The 25,000-nt window shown below is 46.1% G+C and overlaps 1 protein-coding gene across 2 annotated transcripts in view; it reads right to left on the bottom strand.

The window, feature by feature from the left end:
- LOC139750093 (uncharacterized) overlaps positions 1-25,000 on the bottom strand; it is a 219,499-nt gene that overhangs the window by 84,991 nt on the left and 109,508 nt on the right. The window contains exon 2 of one of the 2 annotated variants that reach the window (XM_071664428.1): positions 2,257-3,150. In XM_071664428.1, coding sequence (XP_071520529.1) covers positions 2,257-3,065 — 809 coding nt within the window. In that variant the 5' untranslated portion in view covers positions 3,066-3,150. Of the gene's footprint in view, positions 1-2,256; positions 3,521-25,000 lie in introns of those variants that run through there. The other variant, XM_071664429.1, reaches the window with a different exon arrangement.

The raw sequence follows: 25,000 nt of genomic DNA, 5'->3' as shown, positions 1-25,000 counted from the left end.
AGAACGAGTTTGATTCAGTGATACGTCACAGTAGGAGAAAGAATATCAGAAATGGTCTACCGTCCAAGAACAAATTATGGGTAAAGAAAAATCCGCTCATGTCAAAATGCTGACGCAATTTCGTACATTTTTCTCGAAAGTCTCGACACGAACGAAGACATACGGACAGTCGGACGGGTCAGGTTACGAACACGTAAACAATATCATACGCAACAATAGGCGCAGTGTATGATTCATTGGGGGGAGTAAATGGAAGTGAAGGAGGCAATGTTTCTCAGACTGTCAAGAACGGTTCAGGAATTTACCAAAGATTTGACAATGACACTGGGAATTATTCACGAATTCTCTGGTGCGTGTGGACGAGTGTGTGTGTGACACCCCATCTCCCTCCCCCTCCCCTAGTGTACAAGCGTTGAGTGTGCACTCGAGGTGTACTAGAGTGCGTTTGTGTGCATAACTTAAGTTGCCGGTACACACTCCAGACACCCCCCTCCTCACCCGGGTTTGTCTTCCTGGTTCTTTTGTTTCTGACATGAATTATTCTCTCTCTCTCTCTCTCTCTCTCTCTCTCTCTCTCTCTCTCTCTCTCTCTCTCTCTCTCTCTCTCTCTCTCTCTCTCTCTCTCTCCCCTACCCACGACACAGGAGCAGCCAGTTACCGTGACGACGCGAGACAAGGCGAGTGACATGGCCCTTTGTCTTGCGTTTTCGTCGTATACATTCACACGCCAGCTGCTCCCTGCATGGAAGACATGTATATAATGAAGAAGATCTTCCTCAGGTGCACCTTCCTGGGAGGTTATCTAATGCAACGTTAGACGCGGGAGAACCACACAATGGAAAGTTAGACGACCGTGGCGAGCGATCTGAAGTGTAGGGGGGTTTGGGAAGGGGAAGGTAAACACCGTAGGATCTCAGACTGAAAGTGTTCAGTGTTATGATAACTTCCACTGAAGTTATAAGTACGAAGGAAACTTACACTGTAAGTGATGGTAGTAGCGATAAAGATTATGATGAAAAGTACACTTTTATGAGGACATGACTACGTCATTCTTATAAGTATACTGTGCCGTGAGATGGGGTTCAGCCTCCCACATAAACAAACTCCTAACACTATATTCCAAACAACAACACGTTAGGAGGGGCTCAAACCTGACCACAGAAAGCTATTATATCCCTTCACTTATCTCACTGTGTCTATACGTCTCCACCAACACCAAACCACAGAGGGAGTGGCTCCACTTCTGTGGCTTAAAGTTGATATGTGACCAGCCTGCTCACAGACCAGAGACGCGACACGACCTTGACACACACACACACACACACACACACACACACACACACACACACAAAAGGCCTGTTCCTTCCCTGACGGCGGACGCTGGTGAATAGGACGCTCAGAAGAATGGACGCTCAGTGGAAGAGACGCTCAGTATGTCGTTGGAAATCGTATATGTGGGCTAAGAATAATATACATGATCAACAGCTGGTAGCACGCATTACATGGTCGTGGAGTGATGAGATGACGATGTGATTCTAAGCAAAGAATGTTCGTCAGACGTAGAGGGAGCTAAGGGGAGGGAGAACATCGAGAAGGAGAGATGGAGAAAAAGGAGGTTTTGGGGTATCGGGGTCCGAACGCTCAAGGAAGGTGAGTGGTATACATGGGGAAAAGAATGAATCAGATCAGTGGGGTATATAGGGGACGACGTGCAGCCTATGGACTGCACCTGGATAGATGAGGCAGTCATGATGATGTGTTTGTGTACGTTTATTTCACTTCTGGTGAATCACTGTTGAAATAGACAGTACAGTTTTGTTCATATATATTCTAATAATTCCGACCCCTGACATTGTTTTTAGCAACACAAGACCCTCTCATACTGCCAGAAGTGTAGATTTTATGTGCTAATGAAAACAGCGAGGCACGAATATCTTCATGATGCTGGTAATCCACACATAATCTACTTCATGACTTCATCAAAGATGAATTAAGTTTATCAATCCAATGCACCAGACGTTACTCTGTTCCACACGTGAGTCCTCTTCACTCACTTGCCTGAAAGAGAAACACGTTACTACGAGAGAAGAAGTAGACTGACTGTAAGAGAAACACATTACTACGAGAGAAGAAGTAGACTGACTGTGAGAGAAAGACATTACTACGAGAGAAGAAGCAGACTGACTGTAAGAGAAAGACATTACTACGAGAGAAGAAGTAGACTGACTGCCATCGGTCAGTTCCTGGAGTACCCACCTGATGAAGAGGTACATGACGAGGCCATTCCCAACGAGACCGACCACCATGATGACCACGTACACTGAGGCCAGGACCAGGTGGCTCAGGTGTGAGGGAGGGTCGTACTGCAGCCAGTGGGGGTTCACTAGGCACAAGAGCTCCTGGTCCTTGAAGAAAGACGTCCACGCCGAAGGCACTGGCTTAGGGTAATCACACGGGGACGCTTCACTCACCTCACCATTTCTTATACCTAGGAGACTCTCCTTCCATCCCCCGTTTTCTACAAGGAGTGATTTGTTGCTATAGACGTCCGTCACTGCGGAAAAATTTTCGTACTTTATCATTTCAGTGGAAATGACACCACTTGAGGTATTGTAGATCAAATCTCTCACGCCGTTCGTACAATAGATTATAGATCTAGGATTCGTTTGGTTCCCGTCTGCGTCGTCTGCCTCACTAAACCACTGCTGGAGACCTGGGTCGTCGGCAGTGTCTCCACTCCCTTCACTGAGGCCAGGGGGAGAGGTCGGGGTCGTTGTGGCACCGGCCCACACATCACTTCGCCTCCCCGGTGAAGCCCGAGAGCCACCGGGGTGGTAATGCAATTCAACGGCCGATTCGTTCCGATCTGCCTCCCCCTCGATCTCGAAGTCAGATCGGCCGTCGGACTTCCTGAAGAAGTTCCTGAGGGAGAGTCTCGAGTGGTGGTGGTGGTGGGCGTCTATGACCTCGGTCCTGATCCGACTGGCCACTGGCGTGGCTTCAACGGCCGCCCAGAGGTGAAGGACGAACATCGTGAGGCGAGAGAGGAGGACTCTGTGGGCCATCACGAGGGAATCAGGTCAGGTCAGGGCAGGCTACGAGACGAGGTCAGAGTCGTTGAGGCCATCATTGTCAGCCCCGTTACTTCTCCTGCCGAGGGGAAAAAGAGGAGAGAACGTTAGCACAACATGGAAACGTGAGCGTTAGTAACATGGTATACAACGTATCTACCTCGCCTCGCAAGTCTGTGTACTGCCGACCTCGAATCTCATCTCCTCCTGTCCTGCAAGAGACTCAAAATGATATGATTAAAGCAAGCAAGACTTGGCAGTCAGTCCTCCCGATGGGCATTGGTCAGTGTATGATCTTGATTTCCGTCATGATGTATCCCTGTTGGCCTCCCCTCCTCCCTCCCTTCCCCAGCCAGCTGAGGTCTTAGGATATTTTCTCATCAAGCAGGAGGAGTGAGTGAGGATGGACGAGGAGTGAGTGAGGATGGACGCACTTGACTTGTCCCAGTAATGTAAACGTCTTGATCTCACGTAGGCGTCCATGGCATATGCCTCCTTGCTTCTGTGAATCTTACTAAAAGTAGCTGTATATATATATATATATATATATTTTTTTTTTTCTTTTTTTTTATACTTTGTCGCTGTCTCCCGCGTTTGCGAGGTAGCGCAAGGAAACAGACGAAAGAAATGGCCCAACCCCCCCCATACACATGTATATACATACGTCCACACACGCAAATATACATACCTACACAGCTTTCCATGGCTTACCCCAGACGCTTCACATGCCTTGATTCAATCCACTGACAGCACGTCAACCCCGGTATACCACATCGCTCCAATTCACTCTATTCCTTGCCCTCCTTTCACCCTCCTGCATGTTCAGGCCCCGATCACACAAAATCTTTTTCACTCCATCTTTCCACCTCCAATTTGGTCTCCCTCTTCTCCTTGTTCCCTCCACCTCCGACACATATATCCTCTTGGTCAATCTTTCCTCACTCATCCTCTCCATGTGCCCAAACCACTTCAAAACACCCTCTTCTGCTCTCTCAACCACGCTCTTTTTATATCCACACATCTCTCTTACCCTTACGTTACTCACTCGATCAAACCACCTCACACCACACATTGTCCTCAAACATCTCATTTCCAGCACATCCATCCTCCTGCGCACAACTCTATCCATAGCCCACGCCTCGCAACCATACAACATTGTCGGAACCACTATTCCTTCAAACATACCCATTTTTGCTTTCCGAGATAATGTTCTCGACTTCCACACATTCTTCAAGGCCCCCAGAATTTTCGCCCCCTCCCCCACCCTATGATCCACTTCCGCTTCCATGGTTCCATCCGCTGCCAGATCCACTCCCAGATATCTAAAACACTTCACTTCCTCCAGTTTTTCTCCATTCAAACTCACCTCCCAATTGACTTGACCCTCAACCCTACTGTACCTAATAACCTTGCTCTTATTCACATTTACTCTTAACTTTCTTCTTCCACACACTTTACCATTATGTGACATTCATTTTTTCATTCATTTCAAGCTAGAAGTTTCAGTTTTCTAAATTGTTTCTTACATTTTTCATATGTATATATATGTATGTGTGTGTGTGTATATGTGCGTATGTATGTGTATGTGCGTGTATGTGTATATGTATATATATATGTATATTATCCCTGGGGATAGGGGTGAAAGAATACTTCCCACGTATTCCTCGCGTGTCGTAGAAAGCGACTAGAGGGGACGGGAGCGGGGGGCCAGAAATCCTCCCCTCCTTGTATTAACTTTCTATATATATATATATATATATATATATATATATATATATATATATATATATATATATATATATATATATATATATATATATAAATATATATATGTATATATATATATATACGTATAATGTGTGTGTGTGTGTGTGCGTTTATTTCCCCACTACCGTTATTTTCTTCAGTTTCCGCTTACGTTAACTCAAAACCAAGCGACCTTATAACCTTTGACCCGAAAGTATTCGTTCCTACAAAAACAATTTTAGCTTCAACAAGATTAATGTTTTAGAGTAAAAAAGATTGACAGACAGACATACAAAAAACCCAAGTGTGTGTGTGTGTGTGTGTGTGTGTGTGTGTGTGTGTGTGTGTGTGTGTGTGTGAAGAGGTCTTCTTAATGAAGAAGTGCACAATATCCTATTACTTTGATGAAGAACATTTTCGCAGCTTCAACCACTTCATGATACTAAAACATGTCTAGAACGAAACACGAAACGCAAAATATATGCAATTAGAACACATACTTTCTCACTAGTGACACATGTTTTATGTACAAGGTTATCCAGTGGTGTGAAAAATGAAAGATGAAAGACTCTGGCCTTGAAGAGATCTTTGGGTATATTTTCATCTTTAGTCATCCATTATGGAAGGCCACAATGTGGTCTTGGATATCTGATGTAACCTTCAGTCAGCGTAGCAACCGTTCATCATTCCTTCTGTTCTAATGATCTCGAGTTCTGGTCTCAAAACCAACTCACACACACACACACACACACACACACACACACACACACACACACCGTAAGCTGTGCTGACTATGTAGCACAGCTCACTTTGGCGGCAACGATGGGGTTCTTGTGTCCCTCCTTCTACCATATCATATCCCTCACCAGTCTTGCTATCGTCCCTCCTGCTCTGACACTTGTCTTATCAGGGATAGAGGGAGCCGGGCCATGAAACTCTCTACCCATCCCCTAAAATCACACGACGTTTGCATTTCTCCTTGGAATCATTGCAAGATCTGCTCTTCGTAAAGCTAAGCACGAATTCACAGAAAGAAAATGTGCTTGTTCAACTCCTTCATCTACTGATGAATCTCTCAGATCCTCAACCAAAAGAAGCTCGACCTGTTTGTCGTTCAAAGTGTTCCCACCTGTGATCAGGTGACATACCTTATCGAGTCCTTTGGAAGCGTGTCTCTGAGGTAGATTAGATCCTCCTTGCTCGTTTATTTCATTTATTGGAAGTAAACGTTGGTGCAGCCCATCCCTACGAATGGAGACGGTTCTAACCTCTCCAGCTATCGCCCCGTTGTCCCGTTTCTTCCTCCTTGAGTTTTAGAAGCTCTGCTCAACCCTCAGTCTGCCCGCTTCTTCCTCCTGAGTTCTAGAAGCTTTGCTTAACCTTCAGTCTACCCGCTTTTTACCCCCTGAGTTTTTTTTCCATCCTCAAATTCCTCCTTTAGTTTTTTTTTTTCAGTTTTTTCACTCTTCTGTTGCAGTGTTCGTTGACGGGGTCATCTTCCTCCTACTATCCTATCGACTGTGGTTTTCCTCTGTCTTCTGTCCTGTCGCCGGCTCTCTTTCCTCAGTCCGTAAGTGACCTTTTCTTTCTTTTATATTTAGGTCCATTTTTCATTCATGCTGATAATACCGCTAAAAATTTCTCTCTCTCTCTCTCTCTCTCTCTCTCTCTCTCTCTCTCTCTCTCTCTCTCTCTCTCTCTCTCTCTCTCTCTCTCTCTCTCTCTAATATTTGATCTCTTTCTCGCACTGAATATATCCGTTCTCGTATGCTTAGTGCAAGTATGATGCGATTTTTTTTTCTTTTTATTGCTTTCTAAATCTTACGCATCCACATCTGTTGTATCTTAAAACACCACTGTTCACCCCTGAGATAAATTAAACCTGTTGGGCATAAATCTTATATCCTCCACTCTACCCTGAAAACCCCCACATAATTAACTTGCCAAAGTCTGCTTGTGAGCAGCTGTTTCATTTCCAAATTGGGGGAGTCGTCCCACCCTGGTGGCGAGAGTGGAAATCAAAAGACTTCCGTCTCATTAATTATCCAGGCATCACCTCTCTCCAACCATCCTTCTCTCTCTTAAAGCTTTGATGTTACTCTCTCTCTCTCTCTCTCTCTCTCTCTCTCTCTCTCTCTCTCTCTCTCTCTCTCTCTCTCTCTCTCTCTCTCTCTCTCTCTCTCTCTCTCTCTCTCTCTCTCTCTCTCTTCTACATGTATCATTTTGGTCGCTGCTCTTTTGAGCCACCTGTATGTGTGTGTGTGTTCGTCACTAAGACTAGGTCTTTGTCCTGGGGCACGAGTAGATCAGCCATACGAGGATTGACCGTTATAATACCTCTTATCTTCACTAAAACATCAGATATGTGTAATTTTTCTCCCTCTGTCGTCTTTCCCCTCTTCCTCTAAACTTCCTGCCATGCAGAATCGGGTCTACGAACACCTGAGTAGCTTTTGGTAATATTCTTAATTCTTCACTTCATATCTCGTTTCTTTTCATACGGGACAGCCATGGTTGGTGCGTGTTTTGACCGTGCCACTTCGATCATGATGAGAAATAATGGACCTTACAGAAAACACTTTTTGCAAAAAAAAAAAGTGGTAACTGATGAAATCTGCCGAGACACCTTATTAGAATTCATGCTGATCAGAATCAGATTAGATTCTTTAATAAAAGTGATGAAAGGGCGATTCTGAAGGGGCAAGTATAGGGAGGGGGTATCCATGTAGAGTGTTAGTAGAGTGGAGGATCTCATCCATAAGGAGAGAGAGAGAGAGAGAGAGAGAGAGAGAGAGAGAGAGAGAGAGAGAGAGAGAGAGAGAGAGAGAGAGAGAGAGAGAGAGAGTCCAGAATACCTTAAATCCGCACGGGGATAAAGACTTGAGGATTCCAATTCTCTGGACTGAATTGGATTCCGTTCAAGTCCTTTTGCGCCAAGAATAAGGGTAAAGGGATGCCATCAAAGCCATATAGATTGAGCCTTCACACGCAGTATAGCCTTGATGACAAAGACATCACCTATGGACGTACGTCAACTTGGAAAATGAGATCACCTAGTACTCACGATGGAATGAGATCATCCATTACTCAGGATGGATTACATAAGTGAAGAAGGAAGTGCTTATTAAAGATGAAAAAAAAAAAACACAGTATTAAACTGGAAAGAAAACGGAGAAGGGAACTTCAAAGACGTAAACGTCTGATCCAAGGAAATGGAGTGGGAGGTAGAATTCCAAAACCTGCCTTTAGGCAATGTTATAAGAGAGTCCGTGGCACCGACAGTTCATGGGATGGGAGAGGCGTGTACCTACAGCAGGATTATAAGAGGTGAAAAACACGGAAACAAATGATAATATTGGTTTAGAAAGGAATGGAAAAAAGGAAGGAGAGAGAGAGAGAGAGAGAGAGAGAGAGAGAGAGAGAGAGAGAGAGAGAGAGAGAGAGAGAGAGAGAGAGAGAGAGAGAGAGAGAGATGTAGTGACACAGATGCCAAACTGTATATGAAAGATACAAGAGATCCAGGTATGGCTGCGTCAGGACGAGATGGGAGGAGCAAGTGAGGTACGAAAGAAACGTGATTGATTAGAAAATAGAAGATCCTAAACTACTCAAACACATTCATGAGGTGAACAATAACAGCAAGGGACCAGTGTATGAGGTTGATAGCCTTAGGAAGAGAAGTCAGTCATACAGATGAGGACATAATGTGAATAGTTAAATGCTAAGTTTCAGGATGTATGTGCACTCGAAGTAACCAGATCAGTATTCCCTGTATGTCGTAGAAGGCGACTAAAAGGGGGCAGGAGTGGGGTTGGCTGGAAATCCTTCCCTTCCTGTATTTCAGTTTCTGAAAGAAGGAACAGAAGTAGCCATGCAGGGAGTGCTTCTCCTCCTCGAAGACTCAAGATGGGCATCTAAATGTGTGTCAGTGTAACCAAGATGAGAAGATAGGAAAGATAAACAGTATGTTTGAAGAAAGAAACCTGGGTGTTCTGGCTGTGAGTAAAACAAAGCTCAAGGGTAAATGGGAAGAATGGGGAGTAAAGTCATTAGTTAGTGAGAGGACAGGAGCTAAGGATGGAGTAGCAATATTCCTAAAGCAGGAGTTTGTGAAAGAGTATACGGAAGTGAATTCTAGAATAAAGTTAGTAAATTGAAAGTGGATGGCAAGAAATGGGTGCTTTTCAATGCTTATACAACTGGCCATAAGAAGAAAGACCATGAGAGGCAGATATTTGTGGGAGCAGCTGAGTGAGTGTGTCACCAGTTTTGATATAAGAGACCGGGCGCTAGTGATGGGTGATGTGAATGCGAAGGTGACGGAGTAATGTGGCAGTTCGGGGTATAATCGGAGGGTATGGTGTATACAGTATTACGAATGGAAATGATAAACAGCTTGTGGAATTGTGTGCTGAAAAATGAATTGTGATTGGAAATACCTGGTTCAGGAAGAGGAACATACACGAGAATAGGTATGTCAGTAGGAGAGATGGTCAATGAGCCATATTGGATCATATCTTAATTGACAGGCGTGTAAAAGAGTGACTTTTTGATGTTAATATGCTGAGAGAAGCAGCTGGTAGGATGTGTGATCACTATCTTGGGGAGGCGAGGGTGAAGATTTGTAGAGATTTTCAAAAAAGAGGAAGCACCGTTGGTGAGAAGAAAATGGTGAGAGTAGGTGAGCTTGGAAAGGAGACTTGCGTAAGGTGGGAGATGGGCTGATTAGAGAGGGTAGTGAGTGGTGGGCTGACGCAGTAAAGTTGCAAGTTAAAGAGAAAGAGAGGTGTTGGGGCGGTACTTACGAGGAAGATGCGCAAATGATTGGGAGATGTACAAGAGAAAGCTGCAGGAGGTCAAGAGAAAAGGTATAGGGATTGAAAAAGAAGATATGTATATATATGTAAATATTGTAAATATGTTTCGCAGAACATAGCTTCACCTGAGTTCGTAACCTGAGAGACGTGATGACATCAAAAAGGTGATCTGTGACTTCACTGTGACTTCTCTTCACCTGTTTCTTAATCTGTTTGCTGGACCCGCCCATCAATCGCTAGTATATCATATATTGTTTTTCTTTATCTGCACCCAGTCCTGACCATGTGATTCTACGAAAGAGCTTCACAATTCGTATTTTCCGTTGCCTTGTGGTTCTACTTGCATCTGATGTATATTCGCTACTTGTGTATATGTATATGTAAGTCGCATGACCTCGTCAGGTGAGGGGTCAGGTGACTGGAAGGTCAGGTCAAACGTGACCACCAGAGACAGACAGGAGTCGAGGTCATCCAAGGATCGGGTGACCAGAGCCATGTGTCAGGTGACCACAGGCAAAGGGTCAAATCATGACTTAGCTCACAAACTTATATGTGGTGACGATTCGAAACCAGGCACACAAACCTAACAACCCATTAAGACCAATTACCCGTTCAGTTGGGTCAGTTATATATTTTTTTTTTTTTTTTTTTTTTTTTTTTTTTTATACTTTGTCGCTGTCTCCCGCGTTTGCGAGGTAGCGCAAGGAAACAGACGAAAGAAATGGCCCAACCCCCCCCCCCATACACATGTACATACACACGTCCACACACGCAAATATACATACCTACACAGCTTTCCATGGTTTACCCCAGACGCTTCACATGCCTTGCTTCAATCCACTGACAGCACGTCAAGCCCTGTATACCACATGACTCCAATTCACTCTATTTCTTGCCCTCCTTTCACCCTCCTGCATGTTCAGGCCCCGATCACACAAAATCTTTTTCACTCCATCTTTCCACCTCCAATTTGGTCTCCCTCTTCTCCTCGTTCCCTCCACCTCCGACACATATATCCTCTTGGTCAATCTCTCCTCACTCATTCTCTCCATGTGCCCAAACCATTTCAAAACACCCTCTTCTGCTCTCTCAACCACGCTCTTTTTATTTCCACACATCTCTCTTACCCTTACGTTACTTACTCGATCAAACCACCTCACACCACACATTGTCCTCAAACATCTCATTTCCAGCACATCCATCCTCCTGCGCACATCTCTATCCATAGCCCACGCCTCGCAACCATACAGCATTGTTGGAACCACTATTCCCTCAAACATACCCATTTTTGCTTTCCGAGATAATGTTCTCGACTTCCACACATTTTTCAAGGCTCCCAAAATTTTCGCCCCCTCCCCCACCCTATGATCCACTTCCGCTTCCATGGTTCCATCCGCTGACAGATCCACTCCCAGATATCTAAAACACTTCACTTCCTCCAGTTTTTCTCCATTCAAACTCACCTCCCAATTGACTTGACCCTCACCCCTACTGTACCTAATAACCTTGCTCTTATTCACATTATATATATATATAAACCATCGAAGTAGCTTGTAGCTCTGTTGAAGCCAGTAGCTGGTCCGCTTCCCAATTCTACATAAAGGAATTACAAAGATCTTATCAACAAATGAATCAGTTATAAGCACGAAAGGTTTTGACGTTAAGTCACTACCCACTCATGCTCCTGCGGACGACTTGATGGAGTTTCTGTCTGAGGAACTTGGTGGGCACAACACACACACACACCCCCTTCCTTCCGTGGTCTGCCGACGCTGTCATCTCACCATCGAAGTTTCACATCACGTTCTGCGAGTTTCTTTATGACGATGGCACGGCGATGGGAAATCCCCTTTCTGTCGTGATGTGTGATCACTACCTGGCGTTCTTCGGAGTTTACCGTCTACCACACCAACATCTGCCAAATAGTTTTCGTCATGTAGATGACGTAATTTGCATACGGCCGAATGATGAGGGACATCGGTGAATTCCTCCCTAGATTCAGGAGCCGAGTTTATTCAATGAAGTTCAGCAGCTGTGAGGAAGAAAATGAGGGAACCCTGCCTTTCTTTGGATGTCATGGTGCGCAGACATGGGAACCAGTTCAAGTTCAGCATTTCTTTAGAAAGCATACAAATGTCTGCTCAGTGTATACATATATAAACACTTCTACTCAGCTCACCAGGGTAAAGTAAAACAACCCGTGTTCACTTCACTTGTTACTTCCTGCGTACCGCATATGCAGACCAGAATTTCTTGATGGTGAAATTAACAAAATTTGTAAAATTGCATCGTCCTTAGATTACCCCAATACCTTTACTGACTAACTTTTGTATTATGCCAGAAAGATACTTTTGAACTGAAGGGCCTAGGAGCCATATAACACGAAAATCCTTCTAGTAATACCGTACCACAGCGACTCCCTAGGACTGCCCAAACTGATTAGGCAGTTTGATAACAATATCGCATTTAAAAACATCAACACAAATGAGGAATTTGATAACAGTATCGCATTTAAGAACATCAAGACAATGAGAAACTCCTATAAAAAAAAACTTGCTTGAAAATTCAGATGGTTGTGTTTGTTAAATACCATGCAAAGACTGCAGTAAGAAAAGAAGTGAATTGAACGATATATCAACATCATTACAGCGTTCGTGTTGAGCAAGGATCCAGCACTTTCGTTCTTGCACATGCAAGACTTCGGCAACCCTGTTGACTAGAACGACGCTCACATAAGACTGCGTCTTATCATTCCACTGTAGATAGGAATATCACAAAATCCAGCATCATTAAAGACAGTTCCGAGATTAATCCCAGTATCAATTCAGGTGTGTACAGACCAGACCGTCTCATAAACACAGGAGCCGTCAACATGGATGAGTGTGTGAGCTAAGATCATGACCCTCGCCTGTGGTCATCTGATCACAAGTCTCTGGTCACCCGATTCTTTGCTGATGGCCACGACTCCCGTCTCTTGTGATCATCGTCTTACTCAGCCTTCCCCGCCTGACCCCTCATCTGACGAGGTATCCCTGTCTTTTGTCAAAACCCCGTCGTGAGTACGTATTCTTTTTAATAGGGTGGTTAGAAGAGAGGAAGAAGAGGTGGCACAAAGGAAAGGATAGTTACAGATGGAAGGGAGGACTGGAAGTGTGTGCAGGTGTTTGGTATAAGTTATTTGGATGTATGTGTGGGATTATCTGCAAATATGTTTTTGGTGTCTTATTTACATAACCCAACCAGACTGATGGTGTGTGTGTATATGTGAGGAGTGTATCTCTGTTTTTTTTTGAAGCAGATTCACTAAGCTAAGTTATACATTGTTGATTGTGTGCATCGATGGATGATGATTGGAGCCTCCTTGAGCGTTCTAAGGCTTCGAGGAAACCAAGCGCGTTTCCATGTTTGTACTGTTGTCGAGATCTCTTGTTGATACGATCTACCATCATACTACTTGATGTCAGTGTGTGACCCAGGATTCTGCAGCTCCTCCCGTGTGTTATCACGTTACCTTCTGTGATTATGTAGTTGGGTCTTATTCTTCCTGGCGCTACAACTGTAAATTGTTGATGTTTGCTTTTATTCTCAATCCCTTTCGAATCTGTTTAGTCAAGTTGACTCTGGCTGCACCACACGACTATGTTCTGGAAGTGAGTTGTTTGAGACTTCTATCTGAAAGGCGTCGTCGGCATAGGAAACGTCTTTGTTCATCGCACCAGCTGGAGGAGGAAAAGTTAGGTGTATAAGTTATGAAGTGTGTTGGTGATGGGACGCTGCCCTGGGGTACCCCCAAAGTAATGGAGAGAATCTTAGCAACATCACAGAGTTGATAGTGATTTCCACGTCGCGTTGGTCTCTAGAGAGAGAGTTACACAGCAAGTCTTTCTGTGACACCAGGTATGCCTGATTGCTCTGATTCATGATGGAAGCCGATTGTCCACACTTGGCTAAAGGCTTTGCTCATGTCTCTTCTTATGACTGCACGGTGTATTCCTTCTCCTCTGGAGATAACTATTTCGTTTGCCGCAGTTGCCATTGCGGAGGCGGGAGGCTTTTGCCCCTCCGAAGGACGTACTGATCAGGGATAAGGAGGACAACGTACTCGAGGTGTCCCCTTAACCTCAGGTTCATTAATTATTTCAAATGGTTTTCCTGGAACGTATGAGGCGGTGGTTTTTTTTTATTTGGTGAGAACTCTCTCTCTCTCTCTCTCTCTCTCTCTCTCTCTCTCTCTCTCTCTCTCTCTCTCTCTCTCTCTCTCTCTCTCTCTCTCTCTCTCTCTCTCTCTCTCTCTCTCTCTCTCTCTCTCTGATCGTAGCACCTGGTTGGTAGTGCTCCTCCTCTCTGTTTCTCTTTGCTTTTTTGAGACAAAGTGAACCACCACCACCGAGAGATAAGGTTTCGCGTGCGAAGAACGTTATATATATGACAACAAGACTGAAATGGGATTTCCTTTTAACAGTTACCTCACCGGCACAGCCTCCCGTGGCTCCTAGAACCCACCAGTGGCTCCCGCAGCCCACCTCCTGTGGCCCCTGCAGCCCACCCGTGGCTCGCGCAGCCTGCCTCCTGTGGCGCCCACAACCCACCTGTGGCTCCTGCAGCCCACCTGCTGTGGCTCCTGCAGCCCACCTGTGTCTCTCACAGCCTGCCTCCTGTGGCTTCCCACAGCCCACCTCCTGTGTCCCCTGCAGCCCACCCATGGCTCCCACAACTCAAATCCTGTGGCTCTTGCAGATCACCCGTGGTTCCTACACCCCTCTTGTCTCTCCCACAGCTCGCTCCTGTGGCCCCCACCCCACAGCTCACCTCCCGTGGTTCCTACAGCCCAACCTCTTGTGTACCATGAAACCCGAGACTGTACAGTGCTCCACAGCGTGGAGTCTCCCGCTTCCTCCCGCTTCCTCCCGCTTCTTCCCGCTTGTAGGGCTACCCAACACACCTCCCGTCTTGACTGTTGCCAGATAACATCAAAATTTACGGTTCATTCCTCGTGGAATCAGACAGCGAAAGAGTGGAAAGAGAAAGATGTATAATCCCATAGGCCTAAGAGATTTTCCTGACGAGGTAAACAGACACACTCGATATTCTCAGGAAGAAGAAGGAAGAAAAAAAAATAAAAAGAGACGTTCGGATATTTTGATGTTGTTCTATTACGATGTTTTCTTGCTTGTGTAACGATGTTGTTGGTCTTGTTAGCTACGGGACTGACGCAGGTTGAGGTGAGGTCGTCTGTTGCATCCGTCTGTGTGAGCTGAATGTGAAGAGTGTTATACACAGTGGGGTGAGGGATGTAAGAGTCGACAGAAGTGTGTACCAGAATGTGTCGATGTTTCTCCATGTGTACTTATAAACAAGCAAATTAATTCATCTACGCATAATCTAGCTATCAGTCAGTCAATCAGTTAGTCAACGAATCTATCTATCTATCAATGTATCATGTATCTATCTATCTATCAGTCAATGTTTCTATCTATCTATATACGTATCTATCTGTCTGTTTGTCTATCTACCTGTCTGTTTATCTATCTATCCATCTGTCTATCTATCTATCTGTCTATCTATCTATCTATCTATCTCCACTCCCGATATCATGTGTGTCGGGCAAGTACACCCAACTTCTGGTATCACTCATGCATCCTCATGTAGATCAAATTGAAGAACAGAGTTCCCAAACCAAGTAAGTGCCCCGCATTGTTCTCTCTTTCACATAGTACACTGACCTGGTGTGTATGTGTGTGTGTGCTAGGTGACGCCATCATCTACTTCCCCAGTCTACATCTCCTCTTTTTCCATGTGAAGTGAAGGTGTACAGCAGGTATTGGTCAACAGTGGCTGCTCCCACACCACTCTGGATATCATCATCTTGAGGACAGTTTTAACAACGGTGTGAACCACCTCTAGAAATCTCAGTGGCATAAAAAAGAAATCTTCACGTGCTTCATGGCCATCCATCCACTCCGGTATCACAAACAGGATCAGAGAGCTGTCTCCTCTCACCACCACTGATACTCACACGTCTCTTCCACTATCACAAAACAGCCTCAGAAGGGGACGAAAAGGGTCTGTCGCTCTTGGAATTTCCCCTAGCATTGCTTTGTCACTTGTGGCTAGAACCAGTCCTTTTACCGACGACCGATCAGAAGCTGAAGAGGAGTTGCCGTCGTCTGCTACAAATGCCCCGATATCACGCGACTTGATCATGCGTTCGAACACCGGCTGTGTGACTAGGGGGACTGACGCATCCCCGAAACCTTTGCTGCACTGGAGACACACACTAGCTACATATGTCCCCTGGGTCGACGCATCCCCAGCCATCAGGACGAAGAGGGGGGGGGGGGGGGGGGACTGCACCCAGTGACGAAGATATGGTATGTAAAGAAACACCTCAGTCATCACGTCCAGCACGGAGGCCCCAAGCAGTGCCCCATGTATGAGCTCCCTCCATGCAATGCATGATGGGAGCCACACAAAAAGACTTCCCCTGCCTGATGGTCAAGCCAGGCAGTTGAAGTGATGCGTTCATCTGACCCCCCACTGTGACGTCACCTATAGCATCGACCCCTCCCAGTGTAGGTGGGAGGAGTGATGACCCAAGATCACAGAGGATTACGCTCTTCCGCCACGCACAACCCACACACACACACACACCCGCACGCCCAAGACACTTGACTTACGGTTCAAGTGTGTGTGTGTGTGTGTGTGTGTGTGTGTGTGTGTGTGTGTGTGTGTGTGTATAGTTCTATAAACCAATTCTTTTTTCACACATCAGGTCAGACCCTCATGTTGTTATGAGCTTAACCTGATTTAGTTCTTTTCAGCGAATTTAGCCAGAGCTGTGATCACAGTGACCCGTTCTGTATATCGTTTTAACCTTGGATGAACCATTAGAAGTAACAGAGAGCAGCGTCTGTGATTTTTCCTCCACATTGCTCTTATCTGCAGGTGGTAGAGAGCTCCTGCCCTCGCCGGCCCTGGTCACTATTTATGATGGATGATGATGTTCATGATCAAATACCTGACGGTCGCTAAGTAAACCTACAGTAGCTATGTGGACCAGTCAGCCGGCCAACTCTTCCTCTCACCCATCACAACCAACATACTCCCAGCCTTCCGCCCATCACAACCAACATAATCCCATCTCACAATGCGGCCTGCTTCAGGACGCAGACTTCCTCACATATAACAGAATAAAGACAGCCACGTAATCAACGTCCCTACGCTCCTGTTTTCACCAGGCTTATAATTATCTTTTTGTGAGCTCCGTCTCAACCATTCTTGTGTAAAAGACGACAAAAGAAACTGAGTGCAAGTATTTTTGGTGTCGTGAGCGAAAAAACAAACACACACACACACACAAACACACACACACACACACACACACACACACACACACACACAGGGGGGGGTCAGGGGCCCCTGATGATAAAAAACATCCTTTGTCGATCATCTTTAAGATGTCGGAGGACAAGGGAAAATTTTTTTTTTCTTCCTCTTCTTCTTCTTCTTCTTCGCTGGAAGTGTTTGATCTGGAGAACGCCCAGATCACTACTGAGTCACAAAGGGAACCACTTCCAGCGATCGTTCCACAAGTGGTGGCTGGATGAGGAGGCACTGGTTACGTAGGTAGACAGGAGGTCAGGTAGTGGCGGCGGTGGCGGTGGTGAGGTGTCGAGAGGGAAGGAAGGGTAGTGGTGAGAGGAGAGGAGAGGAAGGGGCGGGGGGAAGTGGTGTTACGTAGGTAGACAGGAGGTCAGGTAGTGGCGGTGGTGGTGGTGGTGAGGTGTCGAGAGGGAAGGAAGGGTAGTGGTGAGAGGAGAGGAGGAAGGGGAGGGGGGGAAATGGTGTTACGTAGGTAGACAGGAGGGGAGGTAGTGGCGGCGGCGGTGGTGGTGAGGTGTCGAGAGGGAAGGAAGGGTAGTGGTGAGAGGAGAGGAGAGGAGGAAGGGGAGGGGGGGAAATGGTGTTACGTAGGTAGACAGGAGGGGAGGTAGTGGCGGCGGTGGTGGTGGTGAGGTGTCGAGAGGGAAGGAAGGGTAGTGGTGAGAGGAGAGGAGAGGAGGAAGGGGAGGGGAAGTGGTGTTACGTAGGTAGACAGGAGGTCAGGTAGTGGCGGTGGTGGTGGTGGTGAGGTGTCGAGAGGGAAGGAAGGGTAGTGGTGAGAGGAGAGGAGGAAGGTGGGGGGAGGGGAAGTGGTGTTACGTAGGTAGACAGGAGGGGAGGTAGTGGCGGTGGTGGTGGTGAGGTGTCGAGAGGGAAGGAAGAGTAGTGGTGAGAGGAGAGGAGAGGAGGAAGGGGAGGGGGGGAAGGGGTGGTTGTGGTGAAGTGGTGGTGGTGGAGGAGGGAGGGAGGGAAGTGGTTGTGGTGAAGTGGGAGGTGGTGGAGGAGGGAGAGTGGAGAGGGGATGTGGTAAGAGGGTAGTGACTGCAGGGTTAGGGAGAAGCCCTCGTGGGTGTTCTGAAGTCACGCTCACACAACCGCTGGCTTTGTACTTACTTCATCTTTCAGCTTCAGGTATTCATTATCTTACAGCTTCAGTTATTCATTGTCTTTCAGCTTCAGTCATTCATTATCCTTAAGCTTCAGATTTTCATTAACTTTCAGCTTGTTATTCATTATCTTTCAGCTTCAGTTACTCATTATCTTTCAGCTTTAGTTATTCATTGTCTTTCAGCTTCAGTCATTCATTATCCTTAAGCTTCAGATTTTCATTAACTTTCAGCTTGTTATTCATTATCTTTCAGCTTCAGTTATTCATTATCTTTCAGTTTCAGTTATTCATTATCTTTCAGCTTCAGTTATTCATTATCTTTCAGCTCCATTTATTCATTATCTCTCAGCCTCAGTTATTCATGATCCTCTCGACTGTCCTGTTTTTATAATGGGGTAATCTTACTTCAGGAGGAGTTCAGATTAATCTACTGAAACTTTTACACCACACGACGTGTTTCACAGAGGAAATCCGCCTCACCAGGTGTAAACAACTCACAAAGTTTCAAATCCCAATACCAGAGCACAGGTTGTACACACACTGCTACCGCCAAGCCAGTGTAGAAACTGTCCTGGACTTGAAAGGGAGAATGGAGTGAGGGTTGCCTCGTAGTTAAACAAGGGGGGGGGGGGGGGTTGTATTATGCTTTGGGGGTTGTTGTTGTTGTTGTTGTTGTTAGGCCTGGGTAGTGAGATGCATGTTCATCTACTCTCGTCTTGGTATCTTGTCTTGATAATTCTTCCGTAATAATTTCGATGAGAATGATAATTTCGATGGCGACAGATTACAAGTTATCAGTATTACCAAATCAGACAGTGACAATGACATTACGGTCAGCATACTCTGGTGTGGGGTACAGTGTGGTGTGGTTAAGTGATCCACAGTGTGATCGTGTTCTGGCCTGTGGTTATAGCAATAGCTGGACTGTCTGTGGTCACCTCTGCCTACTGTATGACCGTGCCAAGTTTAGATGCAGTGGACTGGAGATGTAAACCATCAGGATCTCTTAAACGACGGTGAAACATATGAGAAATTGACATCCAATCCTCTTAGTAATAAAGTAAAGACTTCCAATTCTAGACTTAAACAGATGTTAAGCACTAGGACGCTCTATATATTTAGTATCAACAATGTAAAAAAAGGATGATAGATTGATCTGAATGTTTGGAGTAGCACAAGAGTAGTGGGTTGAGGAATGGGATGTATTTAGGAAAACAGTGATGGCACGTGCGAGGGAAAAAAAAATATGGGCGTCGTGCAGAAGGTAAGCATATGAGAACGGGTAGCGAACGGCGGGATGAGAAACGTGAGCTCGCGACGTCATACTGCTTTCTCTTGTAGGTCTCCCAATCACCCGCACTCCCTCCCTTGCAGTTCACGCTCATATCTTTCTTTTTCGCTTTCACTGTCAGCTCAAGCTGTTCGTTATAATAGCATTATTCGATAGGAAATTAAAAACACAGTAGGCAAAAAAGGTTTGCTCAAACACCAACATAGGGATCCCTGCTTTCATAACTATCTCTCCTAACGACCTGTTAAGTGATCGGAATTGTTGGAGACATCGGAACTATCGGGAGTGGGTCGGGTACGGCAGCCCAGACTATGAGCTCCCGAAACCTTTGAATCACAATGTTCGTTTCGCGGAGTCAGTCGTCGGTTCGAACCATCTTCGAGACAGATGTGAATCCACAGTTGTGTGTGGGGGTCGTCGGGGTTCAGCTGCAGCTCGTAAAGTCTGAAGGCTACGGAGGCAGAGGTGTGGTGAGAGCCGTGCGTCGCCAGGTAGATGGCCGAGGTGTATTATACCCCAGCCATGTGGAGGAGTTCGGCGTCACTCACCTCATCAAAGAAAATGGTCACAAGAAATGATAGTTTGTCAGTGTCAGTATCAGCAGAAAATGGAACATGGTATTCATAAATAAGAGTCTAAACTGTTGTGCAGATGTTTGAATATCAGAGTGAATGTCAGACACTATTAATGATGTCTGAGCGATAGTTTTTTTGCTCTCTACGTCTGTTGGTTTGTAGTTTGCCCCCCCCGTTAAATGGTTGGGAATGACAGGGACCTTGAGAAACTGCTAGAGGCTATCAGAAGTGACTGTCAGGACTGGCTGTCAGTGGCTGTCAGGAGTAACTGTCAGGAGTGGCTGTCAGGAGTAACTCGGGAGTGGCTGTCAGGAGTAACTGTCAGGAGTGGCTGTCAGGAGTAACTGTCAGTAACTGTCAGGATTAACCGTCAGGAGTGGCTGTCAGGAGTAACTGTCAGCAGTAACTGTCAGGAGTAGCTATCAGTAGCAGTCAGGAGTGTGTGTGTGTGTGTGTGTGTGTGTGTGTGTGTGTGTGTGTGTGTGTGTGTGTGTGTGTGTGATTAAACGTTAAGCAATATCGATCCCTGAACCACTAGAGTGACGGGCGTATTGTTATGAGGGCGACGAGCCACACCCCGTGTCCAGGGCTGATGACGCGGCTGATCTGCCGAGGTCAGAGGTCAACGAGGATGATGTTATCATCAAAGGAAGGGCGGCCCGAGTGTGCGTGTTGGGAAACACGTTCTGAGTCTTGGATCGACTTCGATGAGGTGTGTCTGCCTCACACGGTAGTAAAGCTGGTCTACTGCACGTCAATGTAACATGGCCCTTCGCCTTCACTAATTGGTCAACTTTTACATCCGTGTTCAGGTCTTTGCCATTACTCAAAACACACACACACACACACACACACACACACGGCCATTTAACTTTGTAAGCCGATGAATATTGATGCGCGCTTCAGCATCCCGTGTCAAAGCAAGACTTCAGAGCCGAAGGTCATAGTCGGATATTATTTTCGTGTTTGTCGTCCACCACTGCGACCATCACCTTTCCTCCACCACTACCACAACTATCACCCTTCTCTGTCATTGTCATCTCCATCATCCCTCTCCACCACCACCACCACCACCATCACAACAACCACTCCTCTCCGCCCCCCACCACTCCACCACCACCACTATCCTTCCCCATCCCCACCACAATTGCCATCCCTGCCCATCGCCACCATTCTCCTCTTCCTCCTCCTCCTCCTCCTCTTCACCATCGTGGTGTCTCATCCTACGTCTCACGGAAGACGTGCCAACACTCTTCCAGGCTCCTCAGTGCTACAAGACCTAGCCAACAAAGCCTTCCCCTGCTCCTCAACCCTAACCCCAGCCAGCCCCTGAACCTTCCACCGTAAGTCAGCAGATCAGGCGATCTTGATTCTCTATAGACTTGCTAACCTCCTCTGCCCCCCAGCACGAGCACCGGGAACCATCTTCCCCAGATTCAGGGGTAGACAGATGCCGCATCGACTGGGGTCTGGATGCGCACTGTGAAGGCCGATTCACACTCTCCGTCCTGCCTCCATCGCCTCACAGACTGGCTACGTTTCAAAAAAAAAAAAAGAAAAATAATAAATGAAATGATGAAATATATGTGTTAAATGGAGCTGTTCACACGAACGGGCACGTCAGCTTCGTCTTCCTCGTTCCGTTCCGTCTCATCGTCTCTGGAGAAATAGTTGACGTGACGGCACGAACCGGAACGGGTCAGTCTGTTCCTGTTTGTATCTCATAACAACGTGAGTTGCTTCAAGTCTTTGACGGCTTCCGTTTCAAGCAGCCCCCGAGTCTCCGACGTTCTTATTCATGTCTTTTGATACTTCTGACTGGCTTCAGAAGGGTCGAAATGTTGATAAAGTTACTTTGTGATTATGAAGAGTGATGAAGAGTTACCTAGATAAACAGATGACACTGGCCCAAGATTCAAGCGAGGTTGTTTGGTCTTAGCACTACTGACAGAAGATGGAGTTCACGTAAAAGCAGTAGAAGAAGAAACTGATAATGGAACTAGAGGCCCTCTCGTTACATGACATGGTCAGTACAGGAGAGGAATATGAGCAAATCATGTATGGTATCCATCTCTGTGTATCGGCTCAACACGGAATATTCCAGTGGCTTAAGGTACTACACAGATCCAGATGGTCATCTTAAGAGCAAATGCTATGACGGCCAGATCCTTCATACACACGATCCTTGAAGTGTTCGTGAACGATGTAGTCTCCAGCTCTGGAGGCGCTGAGTGCTCGATGTTCCCTAAGAATAAAATGAGATGTATCTATGGCCCTCGAAGACGATCCACCCTCTCCCCACGATAACAGAAAAAAAAACACGATGAAAGAAGGATGGAAGGAAGACATTTCTTTCAGCGATCGCAGAAACCCGCCAAGACACTTGCCAAGAGCCGGATTCTGAAAAAATCCTGTCACGACGGGCGAGGTACACCCATGACACGACCTGAGACGACGTGAGGGAAGAATAACAGAGGAGGAGGAGGTGGAGGAGGAGGGAACCTTTCCACGGCAGATTCACCTCACGCTACAGCCTCCGTTCAGTCGTGAATCGTCCACGTCCCTGTCCATATTCAGGCCGTACGTCAAGCTTCCGTTCAGTGCTCAGGTACTGAGCAGATAGGGAGGACCATTCGTTTTCTACGAAGGATTTGAAGGTGATAACATCCCTCTTAGATGAGTATCTGGAGCTGTGCCTTAACAACTGGAGTGATGATGTTAGGTTATGGTGAAACAGAAACTAGATATCTTACCTGGATTGTTCAGTTCTTCTCCTGTAGTGAACCAAGTTGTGTAACAAGAGACTTTTGCCTTGTTATCATATATATATGATAGTTACATTTGAGAAAAAGAAATGGCTTCCTCCTCCCTCGGGAAGACGTATTACATCATGACAAATATTACCGGGTCTTTATTCCTCGTAATAGACGGAGTAAGTACTTGTGTAAGGTCCTTAGCGAGCAGACACAGGACCGCGTCGGAGGACTGTGTCCTTAAGCGGATTATTTCCCCCCGTTCTTAAAAGTCACAGTGTGTGTGTGTGTGTGTGTGTGTTGCCTTCGTGTGTCCCCAAGTGTCGGTACTACCGGACGCCGCCTGAGAATAGTTACACCGCAGAGCAGGACGTCAACAACAACGACGGGGATGTTCCATGGTCTGTTGACGAACAGGAGTGATAGCCTCGTTCGAAGACCCTGTCGATCCGTCGGAACCTCTTAAAAGGGTTCTTGTGGTTATGTGATGAAATGAATGATTATATATATATATATATATATATATATATATATATATATATATATATATATATATATATATATATATATATATATATGTATATATATATATATATATATCCCTGGGGATACGGGAGAAAGAATACTTCCCACGTATTCCCTGCGTATCGTCGAAGGCGACTAAAAGGGGAGGGAGCGGGAGGCTGGAAATCCTCCCCTCTCTTTTTTTTTTTTTTTTAATTTTCCAAAAGAAGGAACAGAGAAGAGGGCCCGGTGAGGATATTCCCTCAAAGGCCCAGTCCTCTGTTCTTAACGCTACCTCGCTAGCGCGGGAAATGGCGAATAGTATCCCAACACTGGCTTTTATAAAGAGAAAAATTCATGCCAAACGACCAATGTTTGCTGTTAGATGGCCTTCAGAGCCGGATGTTGACAAGTTAGATGTATGGCCATGACTGAGGTGGTGGAGGAAGAGCACCACGACTCTGTGCTGACGACGCTGAACTTTCAGAAAACACCTCTGTTGGCACTGGTCCCCTTGGAGGTGAGGTGCCCTTGGGTCTGAGGGACATACATTTGGTCCCTACGCAAACCCTTCGAGCTTCCTCTTCCAAAAAGAGACATAGTAATATCTTCACGAGAAATGACTGGACCACCAGACTAGCTAAACCGAGATAGAAAAAAAACAAAAAAGAGGGGAAAAGAAAAGAATGATGAAATACAGAAATGTATTCATAGATAGATAGATAGATAGATAGATAGAGAGAGAGAGAGAGAGAGAGAGAGAGAGAGAGAGAGAGAGAGAGAGAGAGAGAGAGAGAGAGAGAGAGAGAGAGAGAGGGCAGCAGCAGGATAGATAACAGGCCCTCATCTCTTCACTCGGGGGGTGGGTCCGTCAAAAAGCCTTCTGGAACTCACCACGGGCCACGACCACCCCTCCCACCGACTCATATCTTCCTCCCAAAAGAAACAAACACTTTTTTCTTTTTTTTCTCTCTCTCTCTGGTCGAGTTTAATCCGTAATTTTGACGGACCAGATATCACTCTACTTACGTCTGGTCTGAGACAATAGAGCAAGCCAGGACTGAGAGAACGATGAACAATGGGTCGTCCTGGATGATATTGAAGATTCAACGGTAGAACAGACGCCAGGTTTACCCACACCGGAAGTGCTCTCCTAGTGGCAGTAGGTTGGGGGGGGTATTATGGAGGCAGCAATGGGGACGTGGGGAGGGAGGATGATGGGGCATGAATGGGGGAGGTTTCACAGCGCCTCGCTAACCCGCTCGATAGGGAATGTCACGGATGAGGAAGCGTTCCGTGTGTGGTAAAGAGGAGAGCAATTAGTGCCTCGCTGGATTTTGGCTGCAGAGGTTTATTGGATGTGATGGACTGAAGGGATAATGTGTGTGTGTGTGTGTGTGTCTGTGTGTGTGTCTGTGTGTGTGTGTGTGTCTGTGTGTGTGTGTGTGTGTGTGTGGTGTGTGTATGGGTGGGTGGGTGTGTGTGTGTGTGTGTGTGTGTGTGTGTGTGTGTGTATGTGTATGGGTGGTGTGTGTATGTGTGTATGGGTGGTGTGTGTGTGTGTGTGTGTGTGTGTGTGTGTGTGTGTGTGTGTGTGTGTATGGGTGGTGTGTGTATGTGTGTATGGGTGGTGTGTGTGTGTGTGTGTGTGTGTGTGTGTGTGTGTGGTTATTATATGTGTGTTACGTGGAAAAAGTTTACACTTGCTTTGGCCCCTCTGTCACCTTTTTATATATATGTATGAACCATGTC

The sequence above is a fragment of the Panulirus ornatus genome, chromosome 9, assembly GCF_036320965.1.
Source record: "Panulirus ornatus isolate Po-2019 chromosome 9, ASM3632096v1, whole genome shotgun sequence".
Lineage (NCBI taxonomy): Eukaryota > Metazoa > Arthropoda > Malacostraca > Decapoda > Palinuridae > Panulirus > Panulirus ornatus.
This window is presented reverse-complemented; position numbering and strand designations above follow the sequence as displayed.